General features: G+C 35.9%; 1 protein-coding gene across 7 annotated transcripts in view; it reads left to right on the forward strand.

Moving 5' to 3' along the window:
- EML5 (EMAP like 5) overlaps nt 1-27,605 on the forward strand; it is a 160,993-nt gene that overhangs the window by 15,032 nt on the left and 118,356 nt on the right. For all 7 annotated transcript variants that reach the window (XR_013827303.1, XR_013827304.1, XM_079914629.1 and 4 more), the window contains exons 2-4: nt 16,940-17,099; nt 25,506-25,604; nt 27,423-27,491. Coding sequence is in view for 5 of the 7 variants with exons in the window: in XM_079914629.1 (XP_079770755.1) it covers nt 16,940-17,099; nt 25,506-25,604; nt 27,423-27,491 (328 nt within the window). In the remaining 2 variants the exon portion in view is untranslated. The remainder of the gene's footprint in view (nt 1-16,939; nt 17,100-25,505; nt 25,605-27,422; nt 27,492-27,605) is intronic.

The following is a 27,605-nucleotide window of genomic DNA, read 5'->3' on the forward strand; positions in this document are numbered from 1 at the left end:
ATACGATATTTGTTTTTCTCTTTCTGACTTACTTCACTCTGTATGAAAGTCTCTAGGTCCATCCACGTATCTACAAATGACCCAATTTTGTTCCTTTTTATGGCTGAGTAATACTCCATTGTATATATGTACCACATCTTCTTTATCCATTCATCTGTTGATGGGCATTTAGGTTGCTTCTATGACCTGACTATTGTAAATAGTGCTGCCGTGAACATTGGGGTGCATGTGTCTTTTTGAATTATGGTTTTCTCTGGGTATATGCCCAGTAGTGGGATTGCTAGGTCATATGGTAATTCTATTTTTAGTTTTTTAAGGAACCTCCATACTGTTCTCCATAGCGGCTGTGTCAATTTACATTCCCACAAACACTGCAAGTGGGTTCCCTTTCCTCCACACCCTCTCCAGCATTTGTTGTTTGTAGATTTTCTGATGATGCCCATTCTAACTGGTGTGAGTTGATAGCTCATTGTAGTTTTGATTTGCATTTCTCCAATAATTAGTGATGTTGAGCAGCTTTTCATGTGCCTCTTGGCCATCTGTATGTCGTCTTTGGAGAGATGTCTATTTAGGTCTTCGGCCCATTTTTTGATTGGGTTGTTTGTTTTTTTTGAAGATTAAGCTGCATGGGCTTCCCTGGTGGCGCGGTGGTTGAGAGTCCGCCTGCTGATGCAGGGGACGCGGGTTCGTGCCCTGGTCCGGGGGATCCCACATGCCACGGAGCAGCTGGGCCAGTGGGCCATGGCCGTTGAGCCTGCGCATCCGGAGCCTGTGCTCCGCAACGGGAGAGGACACGGCAGTGAGAGACCCGCGTACTGCAAAAAAAAAAAAAAAGATTAAGCTGCATGAGCTGTTGCTATATTTTGGAGATTAATCCTTTGTCCGTTGATTCGTTTGCAGATATTTTCTCCCATTCTGAGGGTTGTCTTTTCGTCTTGTTTATGGTTTCCTTTTCTGTGTAAAAGCTTTTAAGTTTCATTAAGTCCCATTTGTTTGTTTGTTTTTATTTCCATTACTCTAGGAGGTGGGTCATAAAAGATCTTGCTGTGATTTATGTCAAAGAGTGTTCTTCCTATGTTTTCCTCGAAGAGTTTTATAGTGTCTGGTCTTACATTTAGGTTTTTAATCCATTTTGAATTTATTTTTGTATATGGTGTTTGGGAGTGTTCTAATTTCATTCTTTTACATGTAGCTGTCCAGTTTTCCCAGCACCACTTATTGAAGAGACTGTCTTTTCTCCATTGTAACTCCTTGCCTCCTTTGTCATAGATTAGTTGACCATAGGTGCGTGGATTTATCTCTGGTTTTCTATCCTGTTTCATTGATTTGTGTTTCTATTTTTGTGCCAGTACCATACTATCTTGATTCCTGTAGCTTTGTAGTATAGCCTGAAATCAGGGAGTCTGATTCCTCAAGCTCTGTTTTTTTCCCTCAAGATTGCTTTTGCTATTCGGGGTCTTTTGTCTCTCCATACAAATTTTAAGATTTTTTTGTTCTAGTTCTGTAAAAAATGCCACTGGTAATTTGATAGGGATTGCATTGAATCCGTAGATTGCTTTGGGTAGTATAGTCATTTTAACAATATTGATTCTTCCAATCCAAGAACATGGTATATCTCTCCATCTGTTTGTGTCATCTTTGATTTCTTTCACCAGTGTCTTAATAGTTTCCTTAGTACAGGCCTTTTACCTCCTTAGATAGGTTTATTCCTAGGTATTTTATTCTTTTTGTTACAGTGGTGAATGGGATTGTTTCCTTAATTTCTCTTTCTAATCTTACATTGTTAGTGTATAGGAATGCAAGAGATTTCTGTGCATTAATTTTGTATCCTGCAACTTTACCAGGTTCATTAATTAGCTCTCTAGTAGTTTTCTGGTGGCATCTTTAGGATTCTCTATGTACAGCATCATGTCATCTGCAAACAGTGACAGTTTTACTTCTTCTCCAATTTGGATTCCTTTTATTTCTTTTTCTTCTCTGATTGCCGTGGCTAGGACTTCCAAAACTATGTTGAATAACAGTGGCAGGAGTGGACATCCTTGTCTTGTTCCTGATCTTAGAGGAAATGCTTTCAGTTTTTCACCATTGAGGATGATGTTTGCTGTGAGTTTGTCATATATGGCCTTTATTATGTTGAGGTATGTTCCCTCTGTGCCCATTTTCTGGAGAGTTTTTATCATAAATTGGTGTTGAATTTTGTCAAAAGCTTTTTCTGCATCTATTGAGACGATCATATGGTTTTTATTCTTCAGTTTGTTAATATGGTGTATCACATTGATTGATTTGCATATATTGAAGAATTCTTGTATACCTGGGATAAATCCCTCTTGATCATGGTGTATGATCCTTTTTAATGTATTGTTGGATTCTGTTTGCTAGTATTTTGTTGAGGATGTTTGCGTCCATATTCATCAGTGATACTGATCTGTAATTTTCTTTTTTTGTAGTATCTCTGTCTGGTTTTGGTATCAGGCTGATGGTGGCTTCGTAGAATAAGTTTGGGAGTGTTCCTGCCTCTGCAATTTTTTGGAAGAGTTTGAGAAAGATGGGTGTTAGCTCTTCTCTAAATGTTTCATAGAATTCACCTGTAAAGCCATCTGGTCCTGGACTTTTGTTTGTTGGAAGATTTTAAATCACAGTTTCAATTTCAGTGCTTGTGATTGGTTTTTTCATATTTTCTGTTTCTTCCTGGTTCAGCCTTGGTAGGTTTTACCTAAGAATTTGTCCGTTTCTTCCAGGTTGTCCATTTTATTGGCATAGAGTTGCTTGTAGGAGTCTCTTTGGATGCTCTGTATTTCTGCAGTGTCTGTTGTAACTTCTCCTGTTTCATTTCTAATTTTATTGATTTGAGTTCTCTCCGTCTTGTTCTTGAAGAGTCTGGTTAAAGATTTACCAATTTTATGTTCTCAAAGAACCACCTTTTAGTTTTATTGATCTTTGCTGTTGTTTTCTTTGTTTCTGTTTCATTTATTTCTGCTCTGATCTTTATGATTTCTTTCCTTCTATTAACTTTGGGTTTTGTTTGTTCTTCTTTCTCTAGTTCCTTTAGGTGTAAGGTTAGATTGTTTATTTGAGATTTTTCTTGTTTCTTGAGGTAGGGTTGTATTGCTATAAACTTCCCTCTTAGAACTGCTTTTGCTGCATCCCATAGGTTTTGGATCATCATGTTTTCATTGTCATTCGTCTCTAGGTATTTTTTTATTTCCTCTTTGATTTCTTCAGTGATCTCTTGGTTATTTAGTAATGTATTGTTTAGCCTTCATGTGTTTGTGGTTTTTATGTTTTATTCCGAGTAATTAATTGCTAATCTCATAGCATTGTGGTCAAAAAGATTCTTGATATGATTTCAGTTTTCTTAAATTTAGTGAGGCTTGATTTGTGACCCAAGATGTGATCTATCCTGGAATGTGTCATGTGTACTTGAGAGGAAAGTGTAATCTGTTTTCGGATGGACTGTCCTATAATTATCAGTTAAATCTATCTAGTTCATTGTGTCCTTTAAAGCTTGTGTTTCCTTATTAAGTTTCTGTCTGGATGATTCTGTCCATTGGTGTAAATGAGGTGTTAAAGTCCCCTACTATTATTGTTTTACTGTTGATTTCCTCTTTTATAGCTGTTAGTATTTGCCTTATGTATTGAGGTGCTCCTATGTTGGGTGCATATATATTTATAATTGTTATATCTTCTTCTTGGATTGATCCCTTGATCATTATGTAGTGTCCTTCCTTGTCTCTTGTAACATTCTTTATAAGTCTATTTTATCTGATATGAGTATTGCTACTCCAGCTTTCTTTTGATTTCCATTTGCATGGAATATCTTTTTCCATCCCCTCACTTTCATTCTGTATATGTCCCTAGGTCTGAAGTGGGTCTCCTGTAGACAGCATATATATGGGTCTTGTTTTTGTATCCATTCAGCAAGCCTCTGTCTTTTGGTTGGAGCATTTAATCCATTTACGTTTAAGGTAATTATATTGATATGTATGTTCCTATTACCATTTTCTTAATTGTTTCAGGTTTGTTTTTATAGGTCCTTTTCTTCTCTTGTGTTTCCCCTTTAGAGAAGAGGTTCCTTTAGCATTTTTTGTAGAGCTGGTTTGGTGGTGCTGAATTCCCTTAGCTTTTGCTTGTCTGTAAAGCCTTTGATTTCTCCGTCAACTCTGAATGAGATCCTTGCCAGGTAGAGTAATCTTGCTTGTAGGTTCTTCCTTTTCATCACTTTAGATAAATCATGCCACTCCCTTCTGGCTTGTAGAGTTTCTGCTGAGAAATCAGCTGTTGTATGTTATTTGTCATTTTTATATGACAAATGTATGTTTGTATGTTATTTGTCACGTGTTGTATGTTAATTGTATGTTATTTGTCATTTTTCCCTTGTTGCTTTTAATAATTTTTCTTTGTCTTTAATTTTTGTCAGTTTGATTACTGTGTGTCTCCGCATGTTTCTCCTTGGGTTTATCCTGCTTGGGACTCTGCACTTCCTGGACTTGGGTGGCTGTTTCCTTTCCCATGTTAGCGGAGTTTTCGACTGTAATCTCTTCACATATTTTCTCGGGTCCTTTCTCTCTCTCTTCGCCTTCTGGGACCCCTATAATGCGAATGTTGGTGCATTTAATGTTGTCCCAGAGATCTCTTAAGCTGTTTTCATTTCTTTTCATTCTTTTTTCTTTCTCCTCTTCCAGGGCAGTGAATTCCACCATTCTGTCTTCCAGGTCACTTCTCCGTTCTGCCTCAGTTATTCTGCTATTGATTCCTTCTAGTGTATTTTTCATTTCAGTTACTGTTCATCTCTGTTTGTTTGTTCTTTAATTCTTCTAGGTGTTTGCTCTTTAATTCTTCTAGGTCTTTGTTAAACATTTCTTGCATCTTCTCGGTCTTTTCCTCCATTCTTTTTCCGAGGTCCTGGATCATCTTCACTGTCATTATTCTGAGTTCTTTTTCTGGAAGGTTGCCTATCTGTACTTCATTTCGTTGTTTTTCTGGGGTTTTATCTTGTTCCCTCATCTGGGACATAGTCCTCTACCTTTTCATTTTGTCTGTCTTTCTGTGATTGTGGCTTTCGTTCCACAGGCTGAAGAATTGTAGTTCTTCTTGCTTCTGCTGTCTGCCTTCTGGTAGATGAGGCTCTCTAAGAGGCTTGTGCAAGCTTCCTGATTGGAGAAGTGTTGGTGGGCAGAACTGGGTGTTGCTCTGTTGGGCAGAGCTCAGTAAAACTTTAATCCACTTTTCTGCTGATGGGTGTGACTGGGTTCCCTCCCTGTTGGTGGTTTGGCCTGAGGTGACCCAGCCCTGAAGCCTACCCACTCTTTGGTGGGGCTAATGGCAGACTCTGGGCGGGCTCACGCCAAGGAGTACTTTCCAGAACTTACGCTGCCAGCGTCCTTGTCCCTGCAGTGTACCACAGCCTCCCCCCACCTCTGCAGGAGACCCTCCAACACTAGAAAGTAGGTCCGGTTCAGTCTCCCATGGGGTCACCACTCCCTTCCCTGGGTCCTGATGCACACACTACTTTGTGTGTGTCCTCCAAGAGTGGAGTCCCTGCTTCCCCAAGTCCTGTCGAAGTCCTGCAATCAAATCCCACCAACCTTCAAAGTCTGATTCTCTAGGAATTCCCCCTCTTGTTGCCGGACCTCCAGGTTGGGAGGCCTGACATGGGGCTCAGAACCTTCACTACAGTGGGTGGACCTCTGTGGTATAAATGTTCTCCGGTTTGTGAGTCACCCACGTAGCAGCCATGGGATTTGATTTTATTGTGGTTGCGCCCTTCTTACTATCTCATTGCTGCTTCTCCCCTGTCCTTGGATGTGGGGCATGTTTTTCATGAATTCCAGTGTCCTCCTGTTGATGATTGTTCAGCAGTTAGTTGTGATTCCAGTGCTCTCGCAAGAGGGAGTCTGGTATTGCATTTTAAATTTCAAATTCCATTTGTTCACTCTCAGTGTATAGGATAGCAGTTAACTTTGTATATTAACTTTGTGTCCTGCAACCTTGCTATAGTTGCTTTTTAGTTCCAGAAATTCTTTTGGCTCATCCTTTTGCATTTTTTTTACATAGATGATCATGTCATCTGCGAACAAAGACTGTTTTATTCTTCCTTCCCAGTCGGTATACGTTTTATTTCCTTTTCTTGCATTATTGCATTAACAAGGCCTTCCAGCACAGTACTGAAAAGGAGTGGTAAAAGGGGGCATTCATGACTTGCACCTGATCTTTGTGGGAAAGAGTTTCTCACCATGAAATATGATGTTAGCTGTGGGGTTTTTGTAGATACTCTTCATAAGGTTGATATGAAGTTCTGTATTCCTGGTTTCCCTTGAGTTTTTATCATGAATGGGTATTGGCATTTGTCAGATGCCTTTTCTGCATATATTGATATGATTGTGTGATTTTTATTTTAGTCCATCGATATGATGGACCACATCAATTGATTTTTTAATCATACCTGGGATAAATTCCACATAGTTGTCGTGTATAATTCTTTTTATACTTTTTAAAATTCGATTTACTAATATTTTGTTGAAGATTTTTGCATCTATGTTTATGAGAAGTACTAATGTGTGGTTTTCTTTTCTTGTGATGTCTTTATCTGGTTTTATAGTATTAGGGTAATGCTGGCCACATAAAATGAGTTAGGAAGCATTCCCCCTGCTTTTGTTCTCTGAAAGAGATTGTAGAGAATTGGTATAATTTCTTCCTTAAATGTTTGGTAGGATTTACCAGTGAACCCATCTGAGCCTGATGCTTTCTGTTTTCAAGGTTATTAATTATTGATTCAACTTATAGATACAGGCCTATTGAGATCATCGATTTCTTCTTGTGAGAGTTTGGCAGATTGTGTCTGATACATGTATTCTAAAGTAATTAAGGTTACATTATATGTAAAATCTTGGATTCTGTGCTTTTTATTTAACATTATAGCATAACTTTTCTCCAGTACTGTGAAAAATCACATTTTTAATGACTGCATGAGAGTCCATCCTGTGATTGTACCATAATTATTTAACCATTTCTAAATGTTGGACATTTAGGTGGTTTTCAGGTTTTTACTGTTATAAATAAGGATTCAAGAACAAAAAAGCTACATAAGGATTTTTCTGTATTGAGGATTATTTCATTTTTAAAAATTTCTTTTAACACTAGCAGCTCCTTTGGAAATTCAGTTAACAAATACTGATTGAATACCTGCTGTGTGCTCATTATTGTTCGAGGCGCTTAGGGTATAATATGAAGAAAAAGGGGAATCCTCTGTCCTAATGAAGTACACATTCTAGTGGAGGAGAGTAAGATAATAAGTGCACGATAGTAATTTTAGACAGTGATAACTACATATAAAATAGGGTAATGGAGTAGAATATGTTAGGATGACTAGGAAGGTTTCTCTAAGCAAGTTACATTGACCTGAAGCATGAATGATATGAACGACGCAAGATTTGGGAGATCATTCTAGACAAAGACCTTGCGAGTATAATGAGTTTGGCCTTTTCAAGGGACAGAAAGGCCGGTGTGGCTGGAGTGTGGTGAACAAAAGGGAGAATAGTAGAAATTGAGGTTTGAGAAGTAGGTGAGGGTATATCTTGTAGAGCCTTGTAAGTGCCAAGTTAGATAGTTTGGATTTTAGTCTAATTGTAATAGGAAGCTGTTGGGGGATTTTAACTAGGTGAAATTTATATTCTTTTAAAAGATCACTCTGGCTATGTTAAGAAGACCCTAAAGGGGAGCAATAGAGGAAGAAGGGCAGGTGGCTCAGATTAGGGTTGTAGCAGAGAAGATGAGGGTGATGATAGAGTCAATAGGACAGGCTAATAGAATGTGTGTGATGAATAATAAGAAAGAGAGAGGTGGTGAGAATTTAATTTAGATTCTTGGTCTGAGCAACTGAGCGGATAGTGATGCCATTTACTAAGATGAGAAGTGGATTGGGGGGTAATTAAGGAGGAAAAAAATGCTGGATGTGTTAAATGTGAGTTGCCCGTGACACATCTGTTGCTGTTGGCTGGAGATATAGATTTGGGTGTTATCACTATATATGTGCTTTTAAAGTCATGGGATTGGATGAAATCAGCTGGGAAAGGAAGGGAAGACAGCCAAGACAAGGCCCTCAGACACTTTCGCATTGAGAGGTTGGGTGTGGAAGATAGGGCCTAGCAAACGAGACAGAGAAGAGTGGGTTAATAGATTATGGAATCAGGAAAGCCTAGAGAGGAAAGTGTTTCTAAAAAGGAAAGAGTGGTCATTTGTGTTAAATACCGTTGAAAAGTGTTGGAAAATAAGGACATACAGTTGACCACTAGATTTGACAGGGTCACACATGACCTTGAAAACAACTATTTTAGTGAAGGAGAAGTGGTGGAAGCTTAGTTGGAATATGTGGAGAAAGTAAAGGGAGTGGAAAAATTGAGACAACTCTTTTGAGGCGTTTTACTGTGAAGGGTCAAGGGAGTGTTTTTCACTAAGTATATTTGAGTGTTAATAGGAATGACTCAGTAGTGCGGAAGCAATAATTCCAGAAAACATAGCTCTAGGAATAAAGTAAATAAGTTTCCTTTACTTGAAAGTAAAGAGAACGGGATCCAGAGCACAAGTGCAGAGTGTGTGGGTTAGAGACGTTTCTTCCATTTTACAAGAGGGAGGGCAGAGTCAGCTGTAACTGTTGCACTTAGGTTAGTGAATTTGTTGAGGGCAAAGTAATCTTCTCTAATTCCATCTATATTTATTCATTGAGTACAAGGCAGCTTTATCAGCTGCAAAGGAGGAAGTTGATGGTGGAGGACTGTGCTCATGAGGAGCTTGGAGGTTGAGAGGAAAACACAAAATTTATCAGCTAAGGGTTTAAAAGGACTATGTTACAGTGTAAAAATGCACATTTAAGATTTGTGAGCATAAATTTAAAGAAACTGATGCACAATTGTGTATAAGAAGGGAAATATATGAAAATAACTGTCTTGAAGGAGACAGCCCCCTTTATGTTTGTTTATTGTGTTACTACTTTATAGTTATGATAAATTTAGAGATTAAATGCTTAAAATAACTTATGTGATTGTCAGATCTGATGACAGTGCTCTTACCTAATTTCTAATATTCAGGAATAGTAATAGGAAAAGGAACTTAAAAGGAATCTGTTCTTTCCATGTATTTCAAATGATGATGTCACAATATGGATGGGTAGTCACCTATGTTTTAGGCTAGGAATACGCCTTGAAATGGTTACTTCTACCATCTTTCTCCCAAATCAATCTGTAGCATTGTTGAGTACCCCTATATGTTCTGCAATTTAGTAGGCAATATGTGGGATAAAACTTAACTCTAATATATTAAGTTAACTTCAAGATTTTTGGAAAAACACTCCTGCTTTCTTTCTCATTAAGAAACTTGGAGCTATCAGAAGAGAACTTTCAGATTCCCCCCATCCATCAGCAATACATGCAGCTCCTTCCTCACATTAATCCCTCTACTTGTGCACAAATCCCACCCTTTTTTCCCTGTTCCAGAAATTCTCTCTGTCTCCTGTATCAATGTTTTTGATGATTTTTCTACTGGATGATTTCTGTGAGCATATAAAATATGCTCAAAAAATAGTCTTTTCAACAAGTAATGTTGAAAACAGTTAAATATCCATATGTGGAACAAAGTGAACCTTAGCTATATTTCACCATATACAGAATTTAACTCAAATTGAGCCATATATCTTAAATGTAAAAGCTAACACTATAATATTTCTGAGAAGAAGTATAGGAAATAGGGCATAAAAAGTGTGACTTCCAGAAAGGAAAATTATGAATTGAGCCTCATTAAATTTAAAACTTTTCAAACTTCCAGGTAACTGAGGACAGAGGCAGGTATGTAGTAACCTCACAGACTCTTTTCCCTAAACAATGCAGAATTCACTTCACAACTATGATGTTTCTATGCAAAACCCTAGTCTCACCATTATTTAAACAGAGAATACCAAAACTGAAAAAATAACTATAAGTAAAAATAGAAAAACAAATTCCAACCACAGTTTCACAAGCTTTCTCCTCTCCACTGCTGGGCTTTACAGGGAGAAGCTTAACCTAAAAATCTGAAAAAATATCTGGACTGAATACTATAAGAATGAAGACAAAGATAACTGTAGATAATGCTATAATCTGGTTAGTAAAATTGTTTCTCACAGGGCTAGCAATTCTGAAACAGCTTTATATATACTAAAATTAAATAAATAAATAGACTTCAGATTATGAGAGCCTAATAAGCCTTCCACTCTTGGAGGAAGAAATTATACAGGTATACTTCAGAGATACTGCAGGTTCAGTTCCAGACCACTGCTAAAGCGAAAACAGCAGCAGTTAGTCATACGAATTTTTTAGTTCCCAGTGCATATAAAAGTTATGTTTATACTACACTGTAGTCTAAGTCTGTGATAGCATGTGTCTAAAGAGACAATGTACATACCTTAATTTAAAAATAATTTATTGCTAAAAACGCTAACCATTATCTGAGTCTTCAGTGAGTCATAGTAGTAATATCAAAGATTGCTGATCACAGACCACCATAACAAACATATAATAATGAAAAAGTTTGAAATATTATGAGAATTGCGAAAATGTGATACAGAGACACAAAGAGAGCAAATGCTGTTGGAAAAATGGCACTGATAGACTTAACACGATGCAGGGTTGCCACAGACCTTCAATGTGTAAAAAACGCACTATCGATGAAGCACAGTACAACAAGGTATGCCTGTAAATAAGGAAAGAACCTTATTTACAGGCATACCTTATTAAATGAACCCTGTGGTTTTGGATTAAAATCGGAGGTATTGAGATATCATCTCACAGCGGTCAGAATGGCCATCATCAAAAAATCTACAAACAATAAATGCTGGAGAGGGTGTGGATAAAAGGGAACCCTCTTGCACTGTTGGTGCAAATGTAACTTGATACAACCACAATGGAGAACAGTATGGAGGTTCCTTAAAAAACTAAAAATGGAACTACCATACGACCCAGCAATCCCACTACTGGGCATATACCCTGAGAAAACCATAATTCAAAAAGAGTCATGTACCAAAATGTTAATTGCAGCTCTATTTACAATAGCTAGGACATGGAAGCAACCTAAGTGTCCATCAACAGATGAACGGATAAAGAAGATGTGGCACATATATACAATGGAATATTACTCAGCTATAAAAAGGAACAAAACTGAGTTATTTGTAGTGAGGTGGATGGACCTAGAGACTGTCATACAGAGTGAAGTAAGTCAGAAAGAGAAAAACGAATACCGTATGCTAACACATATATATGGAATCTAAAAGAAAAAAAATGGTCGGAAGAACCTAGGGGCAAGACGGGAATAAAGATGCAGACCTGCTAGAGAATGGACTTGAGGATATGGGGAGGGTGAAGGGTAAGCTGGGACAAAATGAGAGAGTGGCATGGACATATATACACTACCAAATGTAAAATAGATAGCTAGTGGGAAGTAGCCGCATAGCACAGGGAGGTTAGCTCCGTGCTTTGTGACCACCTAGAGGGGTGGGATACGGAGGGTGGGAGGGAGGGAGATGCAAGAGGGAAGAGAAATGGGGACATATGTATATGTATAACTGATTCACTTTGTTACAAAGCAGAAACTAACACATCATTGTAAAGCAATTATACTCTAATAAAGATGTTAAAAAAATAAATAAAATAAAATTGGAGGTATCAGTATGAACTCATGGGGTTTTGTTTTTAAAGGTTATATTCTATAGTTATTATAAAACATTGGCTATATTCCCCGTGTCTTGTAGCTTATTTTATACCTAATAGTTTGTACCTTTTAATCCTCAACCCTTATATTCCCCCTCCCCACCTCCCTCTCCCCTCTGGTAACCACTAGTTTGTTCTCTATATCTGTGAGTCTGCTTCTTTTTTGTTATACTCACTAGTTTGTTGTATTTTTTAGATTCTGCATGTAAGTGATATACAGTCAGTATTTGTCTATCTTTGTCTGACTTACTTCACTTAGCAAAATGCCTTCCAAGTCCATCCATGTTGCTGCAAATGGCAAAATTTCACTCTGTTTTATGGCTGAGTAGTATTCCATTGTGTGTGTGTGTGTGTGTGTGTGTATAAAACACCTCTTCTGTTAATGGACACTTAGGTTGCTTCCATATCTTGGCAATTGTAAATAACGCTGCTATGTGAACATTGGGGTACATGTATCTTTTTGAATTAATATTTTTGGTTTTTTTGGATATATACCCAGGAGAAGAATTGCTGAGTCATACAGTAGTTTATTTGTAGTTTTTTGAGAAACCACCAAACTGTTTTCCACAGTGGCTGCACCAATTTACATTCTGACCCACAGTGTACGAGGGTTCCCTTTTCTCCACATCCTTGCCGATATTTGTTGTGTTGTTTTGTTTGTTTGTTTTTTGTGGTACACAGGCCTCTCACTGCTGCGGCCTCTCCCATTGCGGAGCACAGGGTCCGGACGCGCAGGCTCAGCGGCCATGGCTCATGGGCCCAGCCGCTCCGCAGCATGTGGGATCTTCCCGGACCGGGGCACGAACCCACGTCGCCTGCATCAGCAGGCGGACTCTCAACCACTGTGCCACCAGGGAAGCCCTGTTGTGTTGTTTTTGATGATAGCCGTTCTGACCAGTATGAGGTGGTACCTCACTGTGGTTTTAATTTGCATTTCTCTGATGATTAACAGTGTTGAGCATCTTTACATGTGCCTGTTGGCCATCTGAATGTCATCTTTGGAAAAATGTCTATTCAGGTCTTCTGCCCATATTTTGATGGGGTTGTTTGTTTGTTTTTAATGTTAAGTTTATATATTTTGGATATTATCCCCTTATCAGTCATATAATTTGCAAATATTTTCACCCATTCAGTAGGTTGTCTTTTTGTTTTGTCAGTGGTTTCCTGTGCTGTGCAAAAGCTTTTAAGTTTAATTAGGTTCCTTTTTTTATTTAATTAAAAAATTTTTTATTGGAATACAGTTGATTTACAATGTTGTGTTAGTTTCAGGTGTACAGTCCATTTATTTATTTTTGCTTTTATTTCCTTTGTTTTAGGAGATGGATCCAAAAATATACTGCAGCGATTTATGTCAGAGTGTTCTGCCTATGTTTTTCTCTAGGAGTTTTATGGTATCTAGTCTTACATTTAGGTCTTTAATCCATTTCAGTTTATTTTGTATATGGTGTTAGAGAATGTTCTAATTTCATTCTTTTACATGCAGCTGTCCAGTTTTTCCTAGCACCACTTATTGAAGAGACTGTCTTTTCTCCATTGTATATTCTTGCCTCCTTTGTCATAGATTAATTGACTGTAAGTGCATGTGTTTATTTCTGGGCTCTCTATTCTGTTCCATTGATCTGTGCACAAATCCCACCAGTACCATACTGATTTGTGCCAGTTTTTGTGCCAGTACCATACTGATTTGATTACTTTAACTTGTACTATAGTTTTAAGTCAGGGAGTCTGACTCCTCCAGCTCTATTCTTTCTCAAGATGGTTTTGGTTATTTAGGGTCTTTTGTGTCTCCATACAAATTTTAAAATTATTTGTTTTAGTTCTGTGAAAAATGCCATTGGTATTTTGATAGGGATTGCATTAAATCTGTGGAATGCCTTGGATAGTATAATCATTTTAACAATATTGATTTTTCTAGTCCATGAACATGGTATCTCTTTCTATCTATTTGTGTCATCTTCAGTTTCTTTCATCACTGTTTTATAGTTCTAAGTACAGGTCTTTTACCTACTTAGGTAGGTTTATTCCTAGGTATTTTATTCTTTTTGATGCGATGATGAATGGGATTGTTTCCTTAATTTCTCTATTTGATACTTCGTTGTTAGTGTATAGAAATGCAACAGGTTTCTGTATGTTAATTTGTATCCTGCAACTTTATCGAATTCATTGATGAGCTCTAGTAGTTTTCTGGTAGCATCTTTAATATTTTCCATGTGTAGTATCATGTCATCTGCAAACAGTGAAGTTTTACTTCTTGTTTTCCAATTTGGATTCCTTTTATTTCTTTTTCTTGTCTGAGTGCTGTGGCTAGGACTTCCATTACTATGTTGAATAAAAGTGGTAAGAGTGGGCATCCTTGTCTTGTTCCTGATCTTAGGGGAAATGCTTTCAGCTTTTACCATTGAGTATAATATTATTTGTCAGTTTGTCATATCTGGCCTTTATTATGTTGAGGTATGTTCTCTCTATGCCCACTTTCTTGGAGTTTTTGTCATAAATGGATGTTAAATTTTTGTCAAAAGCTTTTTCTGCATCTTTTGAGATGATCATATGGGTTTTATTCTTCATTTTGTTAATGTGGTGTATCACACTGATTGATTTGCAGGTAATGAAAAATCCTTGCATCGCTGCGATAAATCCCACTTGATCATGGTTTGCTAATATTTTGTTAAGGATTTTTTGCATCTATGCTTTTCAGTGATATTGAGCTGTAATTTTCTTGTTTAGTCATATCTTTGTCTGGTTTTGCTATCAGGGTGATGCTGGCCTCATAGAATGAGTTCAGGAAGTATTCCTTCCTCTTCAATTCTTTGGAATAGCTTGATAAGGATAGGTGTTAACTCTCATCTAAATGTTTGGTAGAAGTCACCTGTGAAGCTATCTGGTGATGGGCTTTTGCTTGTTGGGAGTTTCATTACTGGTAATTTCCTTGGGGGAAATGTTTATTCAAATCCTTTGTCCACATAAAAAATAGGGTTGTTTGTGGTTTTGTTGTTGAGTGGTTGTTTTTTTTTTTTTTTGTATTCTGGATGCAAGTCCTTTATCAGATATATGCTTTGCAAATATTTTCTCCCATTCTGTGGGTTGTGTTTTTACGTTCTTGATGGTTGTCCTTTGAAGCACAGAAGTTTTTAATTTTGATGAAGTCCATGTTATCTGTTTTTTCTTTTATCACTTCTGCTTTTGGTGTCAGATCTAAGGATACCTTTGTTTCATCCAAATTAAGTAAGATTTATGCCTATGTTTTGGCTTTTATATTTTGAGTGGATTTTTGTATATGGTTTGAGGTATGGGTCCAGATTCATTCTAGATATTCAGATGTCCAGCACCATCTATTGAAAAGACCTTTCTTATTAATGCAAAGGCAATTGACCATAAATATATCAGTTTACTTTTGGACTCTCAATTCTGTTCCATTGATCAGCATGTCTGTTTTTATGCCAGTGCCATACTGTCTTGATTACTGTGGTTTTGTAGTAAGTTTTGAAATTGGTATGTGTGAGTCTTCCAATTTTGTTCTTTTGCAAGATTGTTTTTACTGTTCTGAGTTTTAGAATCAGCTTGTCAATTTCTTCAAGAAAGGTAACTAGTGTTTTGGCAGGGATTGTGTTGACTCTGTAGATCAGTTTGGGAAGTAATACCATCTTAACAATATGGCCCTCCAAGAACACGAGATTTCTTTCCATTTATTTAGTTTCTTAACATTTCTTTAATGGTATTGTGTAGTTTTTAGTATATAAGTCTTGTACCTTTTTGTCTAATTTATTCCTAAGTGTTTCGTTCTTCTTGATGCTGTTATAAGTGGAATTGTTTTCTTGATTTAATTTTCAGATTGTTGCTAGTGTATAGAAATACAATTTGTATTTTTATATTGATCTTATGTCCTTCAGCCTTGCTGAACTCATTTATTAGCTCTATTTGGGATTTATTCTGTTGTTGTTTGTGGATTCCTTAGGGTTTCCTATGTATGAGATTATGTCATTTGCAAGTAGAGATAGTTTTACTTCTCTCTTTTATTTCTTTTCCTTGCCTAATTGTCCTGGCTAAAATATCCAGTATCATGTTGAAGGGAAGTGGCAAGAGCTGACATCCTTGTCTTGTTCCTGTACTTATAGTGGGAACTTTCAGGCTTTCACAATTAAATGTGATATTAGCTGTGCATTTTCATAGATGCCCTTTCAGGTTGAGGAAATTCTCTTCAATTCCTAGTTTGTTGTGTTTTTTACTATGAAAGAGGTTAGATTTTTGTCAAATGCTTTTTCTGCATCTATTGAGATGAACATGTGTGAGGGTTTGGGTGTTATTATTAACATGATATACTTATTACATTGGTTGATTTTAATATGTTGAACCAACCTTCCATTCCCGCTTACCTTTTCTCTCCATAATTTCTCACTTAGTATTCCCTGACTTGATGATACCACTCCAGGCCATCCAGATGCCCAAGCCAAAAACCCAAGAGTCATCTTAGACTGTTCCCTTTCTGTTACTCTGTACATCAAACCTGTTAATTCTGTTTTAATGCCCTCCTAACTTTTCCCTCTTTCAGTTCATCTTCCACCCTGATGCTCGGAGTGATTTTTTTTTTCTCCCAAAGGAGAATTTGATCATCTAAATATACTTGTGGAATAATTTATCAAGGAGAAATTTATATTCATTGCTTGCCTTCTACTGATGTACATAAACCATTACCAACTATTTGGTCTTTGTCTTGTTTTTAAAGACTTACAGACTACTTTCTGTGAATTATGGGTGACCTTTCTGTTTTTTTAAATGGGATTTGTAATTTAATATTAATGTTATAATAGGAGGGCTACTCAGTGCTATTTTTGGACACTAACATTTGGTCTAACTTTATACAATAAAAGAGTAAATGGGAGAGAGGGCTTGAAACAGATGAGATGAATACCAGATGAGAAGTTGGCACGTGGTAGGGTTGCTACTGATTCATTGCTGTGGTTCAGTTGACTACTTGTGAGAATTCTTTTTTTGAAAAGTTTACACACACTATATCATATTACAAGATTATGAAGTCTATCATAATTGTTTATTACATATACCACTGAAGTAGTAACTCTTAAGATTGATTTTTATGGAAGTTATTTTAAGGCCAAATTATTTTAAGTAAATAAGTAACTAAAGTCTAATTTTCACATTGATATAACAGCTCTGTAAGCAGTTTTAAATCTGTTTATTTATTTATTTTGCAGCCTTGCATTGCATCCTGAACGCGTATTGGTGGCAACAGGACAAGTTGGGAAAGAGCCTTATATCTGTGTTTGGGATTCATACACTGTGCAGACCATATCAGTTCTAAAGGATGTTCATACACATGGTATAGCTTGCTTAGCATTTGACTTAGATGGACAGGTATGTGATAATTTTTTTTCTTTTTGTAAACTGTGTTTTTAAAGTGTATACTATAAGAAATTATTATAAATCTGTAAATATTAAATTGGAAAGCATTTGACAAAAAGCATTTATTCAAGGTGGAGGTGGGTAGAGGGGGTGGGTGGTAGATATATATAAGAAAAATAAGAATAATAATGAGTTTTTATTTCATTATATCAAGAACTTTTCAGTTGAATTAATTACTACTATTAGAGCCAAAGTGATTCTGACTCGGTGGAACATTACCTGGTTGTTCTTGAAAATTTTACATGTAACTCTTTTCCACGTATTATATGTTAATAGGAAAGATGGAAGATATTTTAGGAAAATTCACTTTCTCTAAGTAGAGCTGTAAACATTTTAATTTTTAGTTATTTTAAAGGTTTCTATTAAAATTATTATTTTTTTTTTGCGGTACGCGGGCCTCTCACTGTTGTGGAGCACAGGCTCTGGATGCGCAGGCTCAGCAGCCATGGCTCACGGGCCTAGCCGCTCCGCAGCATGTGGGATCTTCCCAGACTGGGGCACAAACCCGTGTCCCCTGCATCGGCAGGCAGACTCCCAACCACTGTGCCACCAGGGGAGCCCAAAATTATATTTTTAATAGAAAATAATGCAGTTTTTATAATATGAGCTATTTTATATAAAATCAAAGTTCATAACAAAAGGTGTAATCTTTGTTCCACTTACTAATCAATTTGCAAATTATTATTTACTTCTAGTCATCGATTTTTAAAAAATTAAGCCAACAGCTCTTTTGTGGTGCTTTCATGGAACTTGTTGTACCTAAAACATATTTAAGAAGTGATAAGAAGTTGGGTTTTGCAGATTTAGTTAACTTATAGTCTTTAAAAGTTTTATAGTGAAATTAGACTTTAAAAATTATTTTAACTTCTAGAAGAATTTTGGTTGTCTGCTTTTTAATTCTTAAAATTAATTTTGTAGATCTATATTTTACAGAAACAGATTACGTTTTGTTCTAGTCACTTGAAAATGACAGCCAGTAGATGTTTTATTTTCAACTCTGAGAAATAGCTTCTTTGAGTAGCATAGATTAATATACCTTCTGTTTAGAGTCCGGTAAGAGATCTATAAAGATGTAACTCGAACCTCTCATTTGGGGAAAAAATGTGTTTCTAGGTTTAGAACCACTGTGTAGCAGTGATTGGCAATTCCAGAACCTTAATTCATTTCCCATTTTTCTGTTATTTTTCAAGTCCCTTAATGTCCTCATATCAAAATTTCATTTTCCTTTTTAAAAGGAAGAGAATAACACTCTTTGCTTACTTCACAGGAAATTATATTTTATGAAACAAACCAACAAAGTTGTTTTTTAGAATTATTTACCAAAGGTATTATGATATCCACAATGGTTTAACTATAAATGTCTGTATACTTTAAATATAGATGTTTTCTTCTTAATTTTAAAATTGCCCTTTCTAAATGCAGTGTATTGCATGGCTGAGGAAATTCTCTTACATACAAGGAGAAATCATGCCCATAGCTTTTACTAGTTGAAGCTTTAAATTTTGCTTACTTTAAGCAACATATAAGAAAAGTCTTGGGTACATGCATTTTATTTTCACAGATCTTCATAAGAATGTGCTACTTTAAAATGTAAGCTTATAAAAAACATAATAGCTAAAAGTTATTGAGCACATACTAAGTGCCAGACATTGTGCTAAGCCTACATTATCTCATTTAATCCTCACAACAGCCCTATGAAATAGATATTATTATTATCTCTATTTTACAGATAAAGAAACTGAGACTTAGAGAGGTTAAATAACTTGCCCCAGGTTACACAGCTAGTAAATGGAGCCAGAGCGGGAACCCAGGTCAGTCACACTCCAAAGCTCATGTTTTTAACCGCAATGCTCTACTGCTTCCCAAACATGGAACTTAGGAGGTGGTTGTTTATATTTCAGAAGGAATTCATCCATCTTAAGTACAGTTAAAACTTGTAAGGAACTGCTGCCAATTGAAGATTAAGTTAAGAGTATTTCTGAAATTATGTTAATGAAAGATGCTTTAGTTAAGAAATATATTTGGGAACATATCTATTTATTCACTAATATCTGTAAACTGTTTATGAAATACCAATTAGGAAATACTGTATAATTTTTGCATTTTCTACTAGATTTGAAACTGTAAATGATCAGTTAAGGTTTATCCAATGAATGAGTCTCCCTGTTGGTAGTATGCTGAATTTTCTTTCCCCAGAGGGTTTCTTCTAAATGGATTGACTATCCATGTTAATACTGGAAGTCTGCCTCATTGAGAATAATTAGGGCATGAAAAGGCTATATAAATCCACATCAAACAGAGATTAAAATTTCATAGTAAATGGTAGAGAGGGGTAGGAGGAGGAGAATTTGATACTTTATCTTGAAAACACAATGATAATTTATAAAAACACATTCCCATATTTAACAAAATCTAAGTTATAGTTAAAACTCTGCTAATTTATAGAATGAACTAAGAATAAAATGTTAATTTTTTAGCCTAACTTTGTCGATTATATGCTGGTACATGATTATGAAGAGTCGTATTTGCAAAAATATTAAAGGAGTTCACTGATTTTTCCAAGGACCTTTTAGTAATCTCTTGATATCTAGACATATCTCAAGTGCCTATTGTATTAGTTTCGAGTTTTCATCTCTTCCATTGCTCTGCCAGATCCTAATTTCTGATGGCTTTCTTTATGAATTGACCAATATTTACTACATTAAGTCCTGGATATTTTGCAAAATTTGTGATTTTTACTTTGTAACATTTGTAACAACTAGTCCTCACTTAATAAATACTGAGATCACAAGGACCCCCCACCCCCATATTAGAATCTTTTACGTTTGTCTATTATTTGAATATGTTTCACACTTGCAGGAACTCATGGAATTCGTCTAGTTGTGCCTATTAAGATACTTTTCTCATTTGAGTATTTAGTGTGCTAGAACTTTTTAATAAATACAGTTGACCTTTGAACAACACAGGGGTTAATCCGCATATAACTTGTAGTCGGCCCTCCGTATTCACGGTTCCTCTACGTCTGTGGATTCAACCAACTGTGAACCTGTAGTACTGTAGTATTTACTGTTGGAAAATATATGTGTGTAAGGGGACCCAGGAAGTTCAAATCTATGTTGTTCAAGGTCAGCTATACTTCCGGTTTAATTAATGGACACAACCAAGATTTTGTTTGGGAATAGGATCAGGGAGGAATTTGGGAAGCTGGATAGAGCCTTCTTTATCTGGTTTTCTTTCTCCCTATCTGACTGTTAGTTCTTAGTTATCTTGAAAGGAGCTGTTCCTTCTGTCTGCTTCTTAAATGTCAGTGTTCCTAGGAGTCTGTAGCCTTCCTTTCCCCAGCCCCCCTCACTTCACTTATTCTCTTTAGGTGATTACTAGATCCATGACTTTAACTCCTGTGTCAGTTAACAGTGGCCTCAGCTTCTCTCCTCACCTCCATATACTCTCCTTGAATGTCGTATAGATATACCATTTATTACATGTTTAAAACTGAGTTCTCTCTTTATTCTAACTCATTAAAAAACAAAGCTCATTCTTTCTCCTGTTTCTGGCCTACCTCTCCAGTCTTGTCTCCTGCCACTTCCCCGTTGGCAACTCCTCCCCTCAGCCACACCAAAGTACTAGCTCTTTCCTGAAAGCACCATGAGCTGTCTGATCTTGGTATCCTTTGGCCTTAAGTGAATTTTCTCTTATTTTTCTACCCGACTGTCTCTATCTTCTAAGATATGGTTCCAGCATTGCTTTCACTGGAAAACTTTCTTTATGCTCTTCCTCACCTGTGAGAAAGGATGATGAAGTAAAAAATGATAGAAAGCTAAGAGAGTGGGTAGTATTTGCTTAGTTATTTTTATCTTTTCCTCTCTGCTGTTACTTAACCTGTTGTTAGGGAGGTTGATTTTGGCCATGATATGTTTATCAGGGCTACAGAGGAAGTGCTCCCAGGTCTATTTTGTTACTGCCTGTGCAGAGCCAGATGCTCTGGGGCTCTATTGAGGTACATGGAGTTTTAAAGCTTTTGACCAGTTGTGGTTCACTTTGTGTGTGATGAACTTAGCCAGAGAGAAGAGGCATTGATAGAAAGGGCAGTGCCTCTCTGACTGTTCCTCACTTTATATGTGTCTTGTGAATTTTAATCTCTACATAGTATACTATAGCGAGAGGTAGATATCTTTGTTTTAGCTAGATATTTGCTGATTACTCTCTAGTTCCCAAATATTAAAGACTCTTAGGAGGAGCAAATCATCTCCTGTAGTTCATTTGGACTCTCTGCAAGTGTGACTTCATGGAGAGCCAGATACAAAATATATTCTGTATCTTTTTATGCAAGCCATTCATTCTACCCATTTGGGGACTTAGATAGTAATTTTACTATGTGGAAACTTTCTAGCTAGGTACTAAATGACATTTCTCATTCAGATGGGTGAAGGGCATGGGTTCTTAAAGTTAATTATGGTTATGGGAACATAATAATAATGATGATGATAACAAACGTTTATATAATTATGCCAAGCACTCTTCTAATTCCTTTATATATGTTAACCCTATGAGGTTTTTTTTCATTATCCCTATTTAGGCGGTGAGGAACCTAAGGTACAGAGAGGCTAAATAACTGCCCAAGGTCATCCAGTTAGTGAGAGATGGAGCTGGTATTTAAACCTAGGCAGTCTGGTACCAGAATCTGTGCTGTAAACCAGAGATTGGCAAAACTTTCTACAACATGTCAGATAGTAAATATTTTAAGCTTTCGAGCTATGCAGTCTCAGCTACTCCAGTAGCTGGAGTCACAGCTAATCCAGTTCTGCATTGTAGTGTGAAAGCAGTCATAGACACCTTATAAAGGAATAGGTGTGGCTGTGTTCCAGTAGAACTTTATTTACGAAAAGCAGGGTACAGACCTGAGGGTTATAATTTGCCTACCCCTGCTTCTAAACCAGTGCTTTTCAAAGTACGTGTTGTGGGTGGGTCCTTGTGATTTCTTCTTTAACTCTGCGGTTACTTAGAATTGTACTGATAGTTGCCAGATATTTGGAGGACTTTCTGCACAACTTTCTGTTATTCTGATTTCATTCTGTCTTTGTCAGAGAACATACTCTGTATTTTAATTTTTAAAAACTTGTTTAGGCTTATTTTGTAATTCACAATTTTGTGATCTTCATGAGGTTTCCTGTGCACTTTGAAAAAATACGGGAAAATATGTATTCTGCTATTTCTTTTTTCTCCTTCTGTTTATTGTGCTATTGTTGTCATTCATTTTACTTCTTTCATTTTCATTCATTTTACATGCTTTGTAAACTCCATTATAACTGTTGTGATTTCTCCTTAAACAGTTAGTTTTCAAAGAAAATTAAAAGTAAGAAAAGTCTTATTTACATATTTACCATTTGGGTACTCTTCATTGATATGTGTAAATTAAGTCTCTCTTTGGTATCATTTTCCTTCTGCCTGAAGAAACTTCTGGTATCATATCTTATAGTGCTGATTTGTTGATGAATTTTCTCATCTTTTGTTTATTTGAAAAAGACTTAATTTTGACCCAGTTTTCAAAAGATATTTTTGGTAAGTATATAATTCTGTGTTGACTTTTTTCCCCCTCAGCACTTTAGAGAGGTTATTCATTGTCATCTGATATGCATAGCTTCAGATGAGAAGCCCAGGATTATTTTTAAATCTTTGTCCTTACACACCAAAATTCTCTCTCTTATTTGGCCACTTTTAAGGTTTTTCTCTTTAGCACTGGTTTCAACAGTTTGATGCCCATGTGTGTGGATGTGTTTTTTCTGTGTGTGTGATTTATCCTGCTTGAAGTTTATCGAGCGTCTCAGATTTGTGGGTTTATGTTTTTTATCAAATTGAGAAAGTTTTGGCCATTATTTCTTCAGTTTTGTTTTTCTTTTCTTCCATCTTTCTTCTCCTTTTAGAATCACAATTACCTGTACGTTAGACCCCTTGAAATTTTTCTAAAGGTAACTGAGGCTCTGTTACTTTGTTCCCTTTTTCCTTCTGTGCTTTATTTTTGATAGTTTCTGTTGCTGTGTCTTCAAGTTCATTTATTTTTTCTTCATTGTCTAAGCTGCTGGTAATCCTTTGGAGTGAATTTTCATTTCAGATAATTTAACATTTATATTTAAAGTTCAACATGTTTTTCTTTTATATCTTCCATTTCTCTTTTTATTCTTTATGTGTTTGTTTTAAAATAATTCTGGAGCATCTTGAACATTTCCATCTTAACAGCCAATATCTTCTAATTTTAATCATTTCTGTGATTCTTGGGTCTGTTTCTATTAACTGATTTTTCTCCAGGTTATTGGTCACATTTTCCTCTTTTTTAACATGTTCAGTAATTTTTTTTATTGGATGCTGGACATTGTGTATATTACATTCTGAATGCTGGATTTTGTTGTATCCCTTTAAAGCATGTTGGACATTGTTTTTGTAGGTAGTTAAGTTCCTTGTCGATCAGTTTGGTCCTTTTGAAAAGCTTGCTTTCAAGCTTTTTTTGGTCAAGGCTAGAGTAGCTTTTCCTCTAGGACCACTGGTTTAACTTCACTACTATGGTGTGACCCTCCTGGAATCTCTACTGAATACACGGTGAATTCGAGGATATACCTCCATTCTTGCTATTGGGAATTTGAGTGATCCTGACCCTTTATGATCTCTGGGAATTGTTTGGCTTTAGCTCCCCAGTAATTGTTCTTTGCATGGCCTCATGGATTTCACCTTATACATGCAAGAACTGGTGTTCTCAAGGGGACCCATAAACAGATTTTCTAGAGTTCTTTTTCTGCTCTGCAAATTCTAGCCATCTTGGCCTCTCTGAACTTCAGGCTCTGTCTTCTCAAATCAGCAAGTCTTCTGGGCTCTGTTTGGCTTCCACCTTTCTGTGCTATAGTCTGGAAAATGCCACCTAAATGAAGGCTGGGGCAATTGCAGAACTTACCTTGTTTGCTTCCCCCTCATTCACGGTTTACAGTGCTTCACTTCCTGTTAAGAATGTCCAAAAATATTTGTTTTATATATTTTGTACAGTTTTCTAGTTGTTTATGGCAGGGGGGCAAGTTCAGGCCCTAATACTCCTTCATGACCAAAGGCCATCTTTCATGTTTCCTAACCTCTCTCATACTTCTCATCTCACTGTCCCCTCTTTTCAGCTCAGCCTCTTCATCTCCCTCTAATCTCCTATATAACTCTTCCACTGAGGTATTTTTTTCTTTTTTCCACTGAATTTTTAATTTCATTTATTTTTCATTTCTAGAAATTGTTTGCTTCCTTAAATTTGCTGGGATACTTTTTATGGTCTCCCATTCTTGTCTCATATGAAGATATTTTGAAGCCTTAATTTTATTTCTCTACTCATATTAAGCTTATTTTATATTATCTGATAATTCCAATGTCTGATACTTTTCAAGACTGATTGTTCTGTTTCTGGTGACTTGCTGATTCTCACTCATGGTCCCTTATTTCCTCTGGTTATTGGGTGTGGGGGTTGTTTGTTTTAAGTTTATTTTTTATTGACTTGCTACTTGTAGGAATTCTTCGAGGGATGGATTGATGTATCAGTCCTCCATATAGGATTTATATTTGCCTGTGCCACATAGTTGAAAATGCTTGAAAACTCTGCAACCCTTAGGACCACTCTGAATGAAATTTTTCATTTGAAGGATTCATGATTCATGTGGACATAGGCCCTACAACCATGTGAAGATTGTTTGTGGCTACATATTTTCAGGAGGGTTTTTTTCCCCTTCATGCATCACTGCCCCTTTCTTTGAAAAGGGATGGTTTCTTGTTCTCCCTTACTCTGAGGAGTTACTGCTTTAGTCAAATGTCTGCAATTCAAATCCCTACCTTGGGCAGGCCCTAAACTTTATCTCCTATTCCTCTTTAGCCTGAAGAACAAAAATTAGGCTTACCAGGAGTTAGCTGATACCTTTAGAGTAAAGTGGGTATAGGAGCTCTCTTACTTCCAGGATTCCCATAGGAAATCACTTTGTTTTTGTTCTCAGATTTCTTAATTCCTTGACAGCTCAACAGTGCATTTAAAAAGATGTTTTTTCATTTTATCTAGCATTTTTAGTTTTTGGCAGGAGAGATGTTTAGGGTGTTCTGTCAATCCTACTGTTAGAAATGGAAGTCTTTCTTCTGTTTCTCATATGAAGAACTACACATATATGCAAATATGAACAAGATGAAATACATCCAGCCTTTCTCTATGAGGTCTATAAAATATAAGTGTGTAAGTTTTGATGTTTATAATACCCATGAGTAGAATTTGTTTGCCATTTATAATTTGGTTCCTTTTTTATTTGTTTACTTTTTTATTCCCCCTGCTCCCTGGTCTTCTTGGACATAATTCAGCGCTTGGTTTCAGTTGGACTTGATTCAAAGAATGCAGTTTGCGTTTGGGATTGGAAAAGAGGAAAAATGTTATCTATGGCTCCAGGTCACACAGATAGAGTAAGTATTCTCCTTTGGAGTTTCTAATGGGTACTGCGTGGGAAAAAGCCAGAGAAGAGTCAGGAGATTTTATGTTTCTGTGTTTTATTACTGCCAGTTGCTCATGTGTAATTTAAAATTTTAAATGCAGTTATAAATACTCATAAAATTTTAGAATGCGTATATGTATTGTGGTACTCAAAAACATGACTTGATATGTATAGTTTTAGCATAAAACCTTTAACCCAGTGTTTGCTTTGGCAAAAATGATGAGTTTTAAGTTATTCAAACCTAAATTTAAAAATTGAATGGTTCATGCCTAGGCTCTATTTATTATTCAGTTTGATTTATCACATACGCATCATAGTTAAGGTGAATACTGTTGCACATATGAATTTGAAATTATGTTAGAGACCTAACATTTTTCACTTTGGAAACTTGTTAAAAATACATTCCTTATTCCAAGTTGTATGAAATTAATATAATGAATACTTTGTCTTAAACTCTTTAAAATGTGTGATTTTTTTGGTGTATCTGCTGTATTCTGCTATCTGGTAGTCTTTACCATGTTTCTTTGACACCTGTCTGCATAATCACCTAACCTGAACCAACACAGGAGCTACAGTCGTTGATTCTATTTGGGGAAAATCTATGAATCTGTAAAAATTGTATAAAAAATTTTAATGTATTTGCATTTTGGAAAATAAACTTGGTTTTCAGCAGATTCTCAGAGGGGCCTGTTATACGCAAACACGATTTAGATAATTATTAAAGTGTTAGGTACATTTTATTAGACAGTTGTGTATTCTGACTTACTTAGATCAAAGCATTTCACACATTAGTACTTTGGACTTAGTAAGTAGACTGATTACTATGAAAAATGGTACTGTCATTGGAATTTTTGAAAAGTATTTTTGTGGTTAGTATTTTAAAGGTGCATCAGTATGTTTTTCATTTAATCTGTATATTAAATGTATGGTGAGTTGTTAAATGTTAATTTATAAGATGTATTCTTTCTTCATTATCACTAAAGACTATCACTTGGTAAATTTTTGGAGGTAGTAAGCATATTAGGTGATTATGCAGGCAGATATCAAAGAAACATGGTAAAGACTACCAGATAGCAGAATTGTTTTTTATCTGTTATGAGATTATTTTTCAAATATTAATTTTTCTTTCATTTATCTTTAAGTATATATTTAATGCATATTTTATTTCAGCTGGGTTTTTTCTTGTTTGATTTTGTAACAAAAATTGTTTGTGTGTATTTATAATTTATGGAACCTTAGAAAAAAATGAAGCCTGGGGATCTCCAAAATGTAAGTTAGTTTTGTTTGACCCATAAACAATTTAAAAAAACTGAAAACTAGAAACAGAATTTTTACTGTGAAATAAATGTTTGGATCTTTTATGTAAGTAATTCTGTGTGATAGAAAGCTACAAAAATGTTCTCTATTTCTGGCTGTATAAGTGTTGTGTATGTTCTCTTAATTATCTTTCCTCTTTAGAAATTATGCACTTACCTGCCTCATTCCCTGTTTCTGTTGAATCATTCTTGTTATTTATAGACCAAATTTTTTTTAAAAATTAGAAAGAGATGTTAATTTCCATTCCACTAGTAGTTTCATATGGTTCATAGAAACTAAGAAATAGTTTTTATTCCTTATCATTTACATACTTTATTTCTCATAGGATCTTGAAGTGTAGAGTTCTGATTATTATTTATTGAGGAATATTGTTTTATGATATGTAGGGTTTGGGGCTATTTGGGCTTTTGGACAGGATTCTTAAATGATTCTGGAAATAAGTATTTTAACCATGAATCTGATTTGTTTACAGATATTTGATATTTCTTGGGATGTGTACCAGCCAAATAAACTGGTCAGCTGTGGTGTAAAACATATCAAGGTACTAGAAGGGTCTTGCTTTATAATAGTCATGATTACTTATTCTCTGCCACTAAGCACACATCACACTACAATTTAGGATACACACACACACACACACACACACACACACACA

The sequence above is a fragment of the Stenella coeruleoalba genome (genome assembly GCF_951394435.1).
Source record: "Stenella coeruleoalba genome assembly, chromosome: 2".
Classification (NCBI taxonomy): Eukaryota; Metazoa; Chordata; class Mammalia; order Artiodactyla; family Delphinidae; genus Stenella; species Stenella coeruleoalba.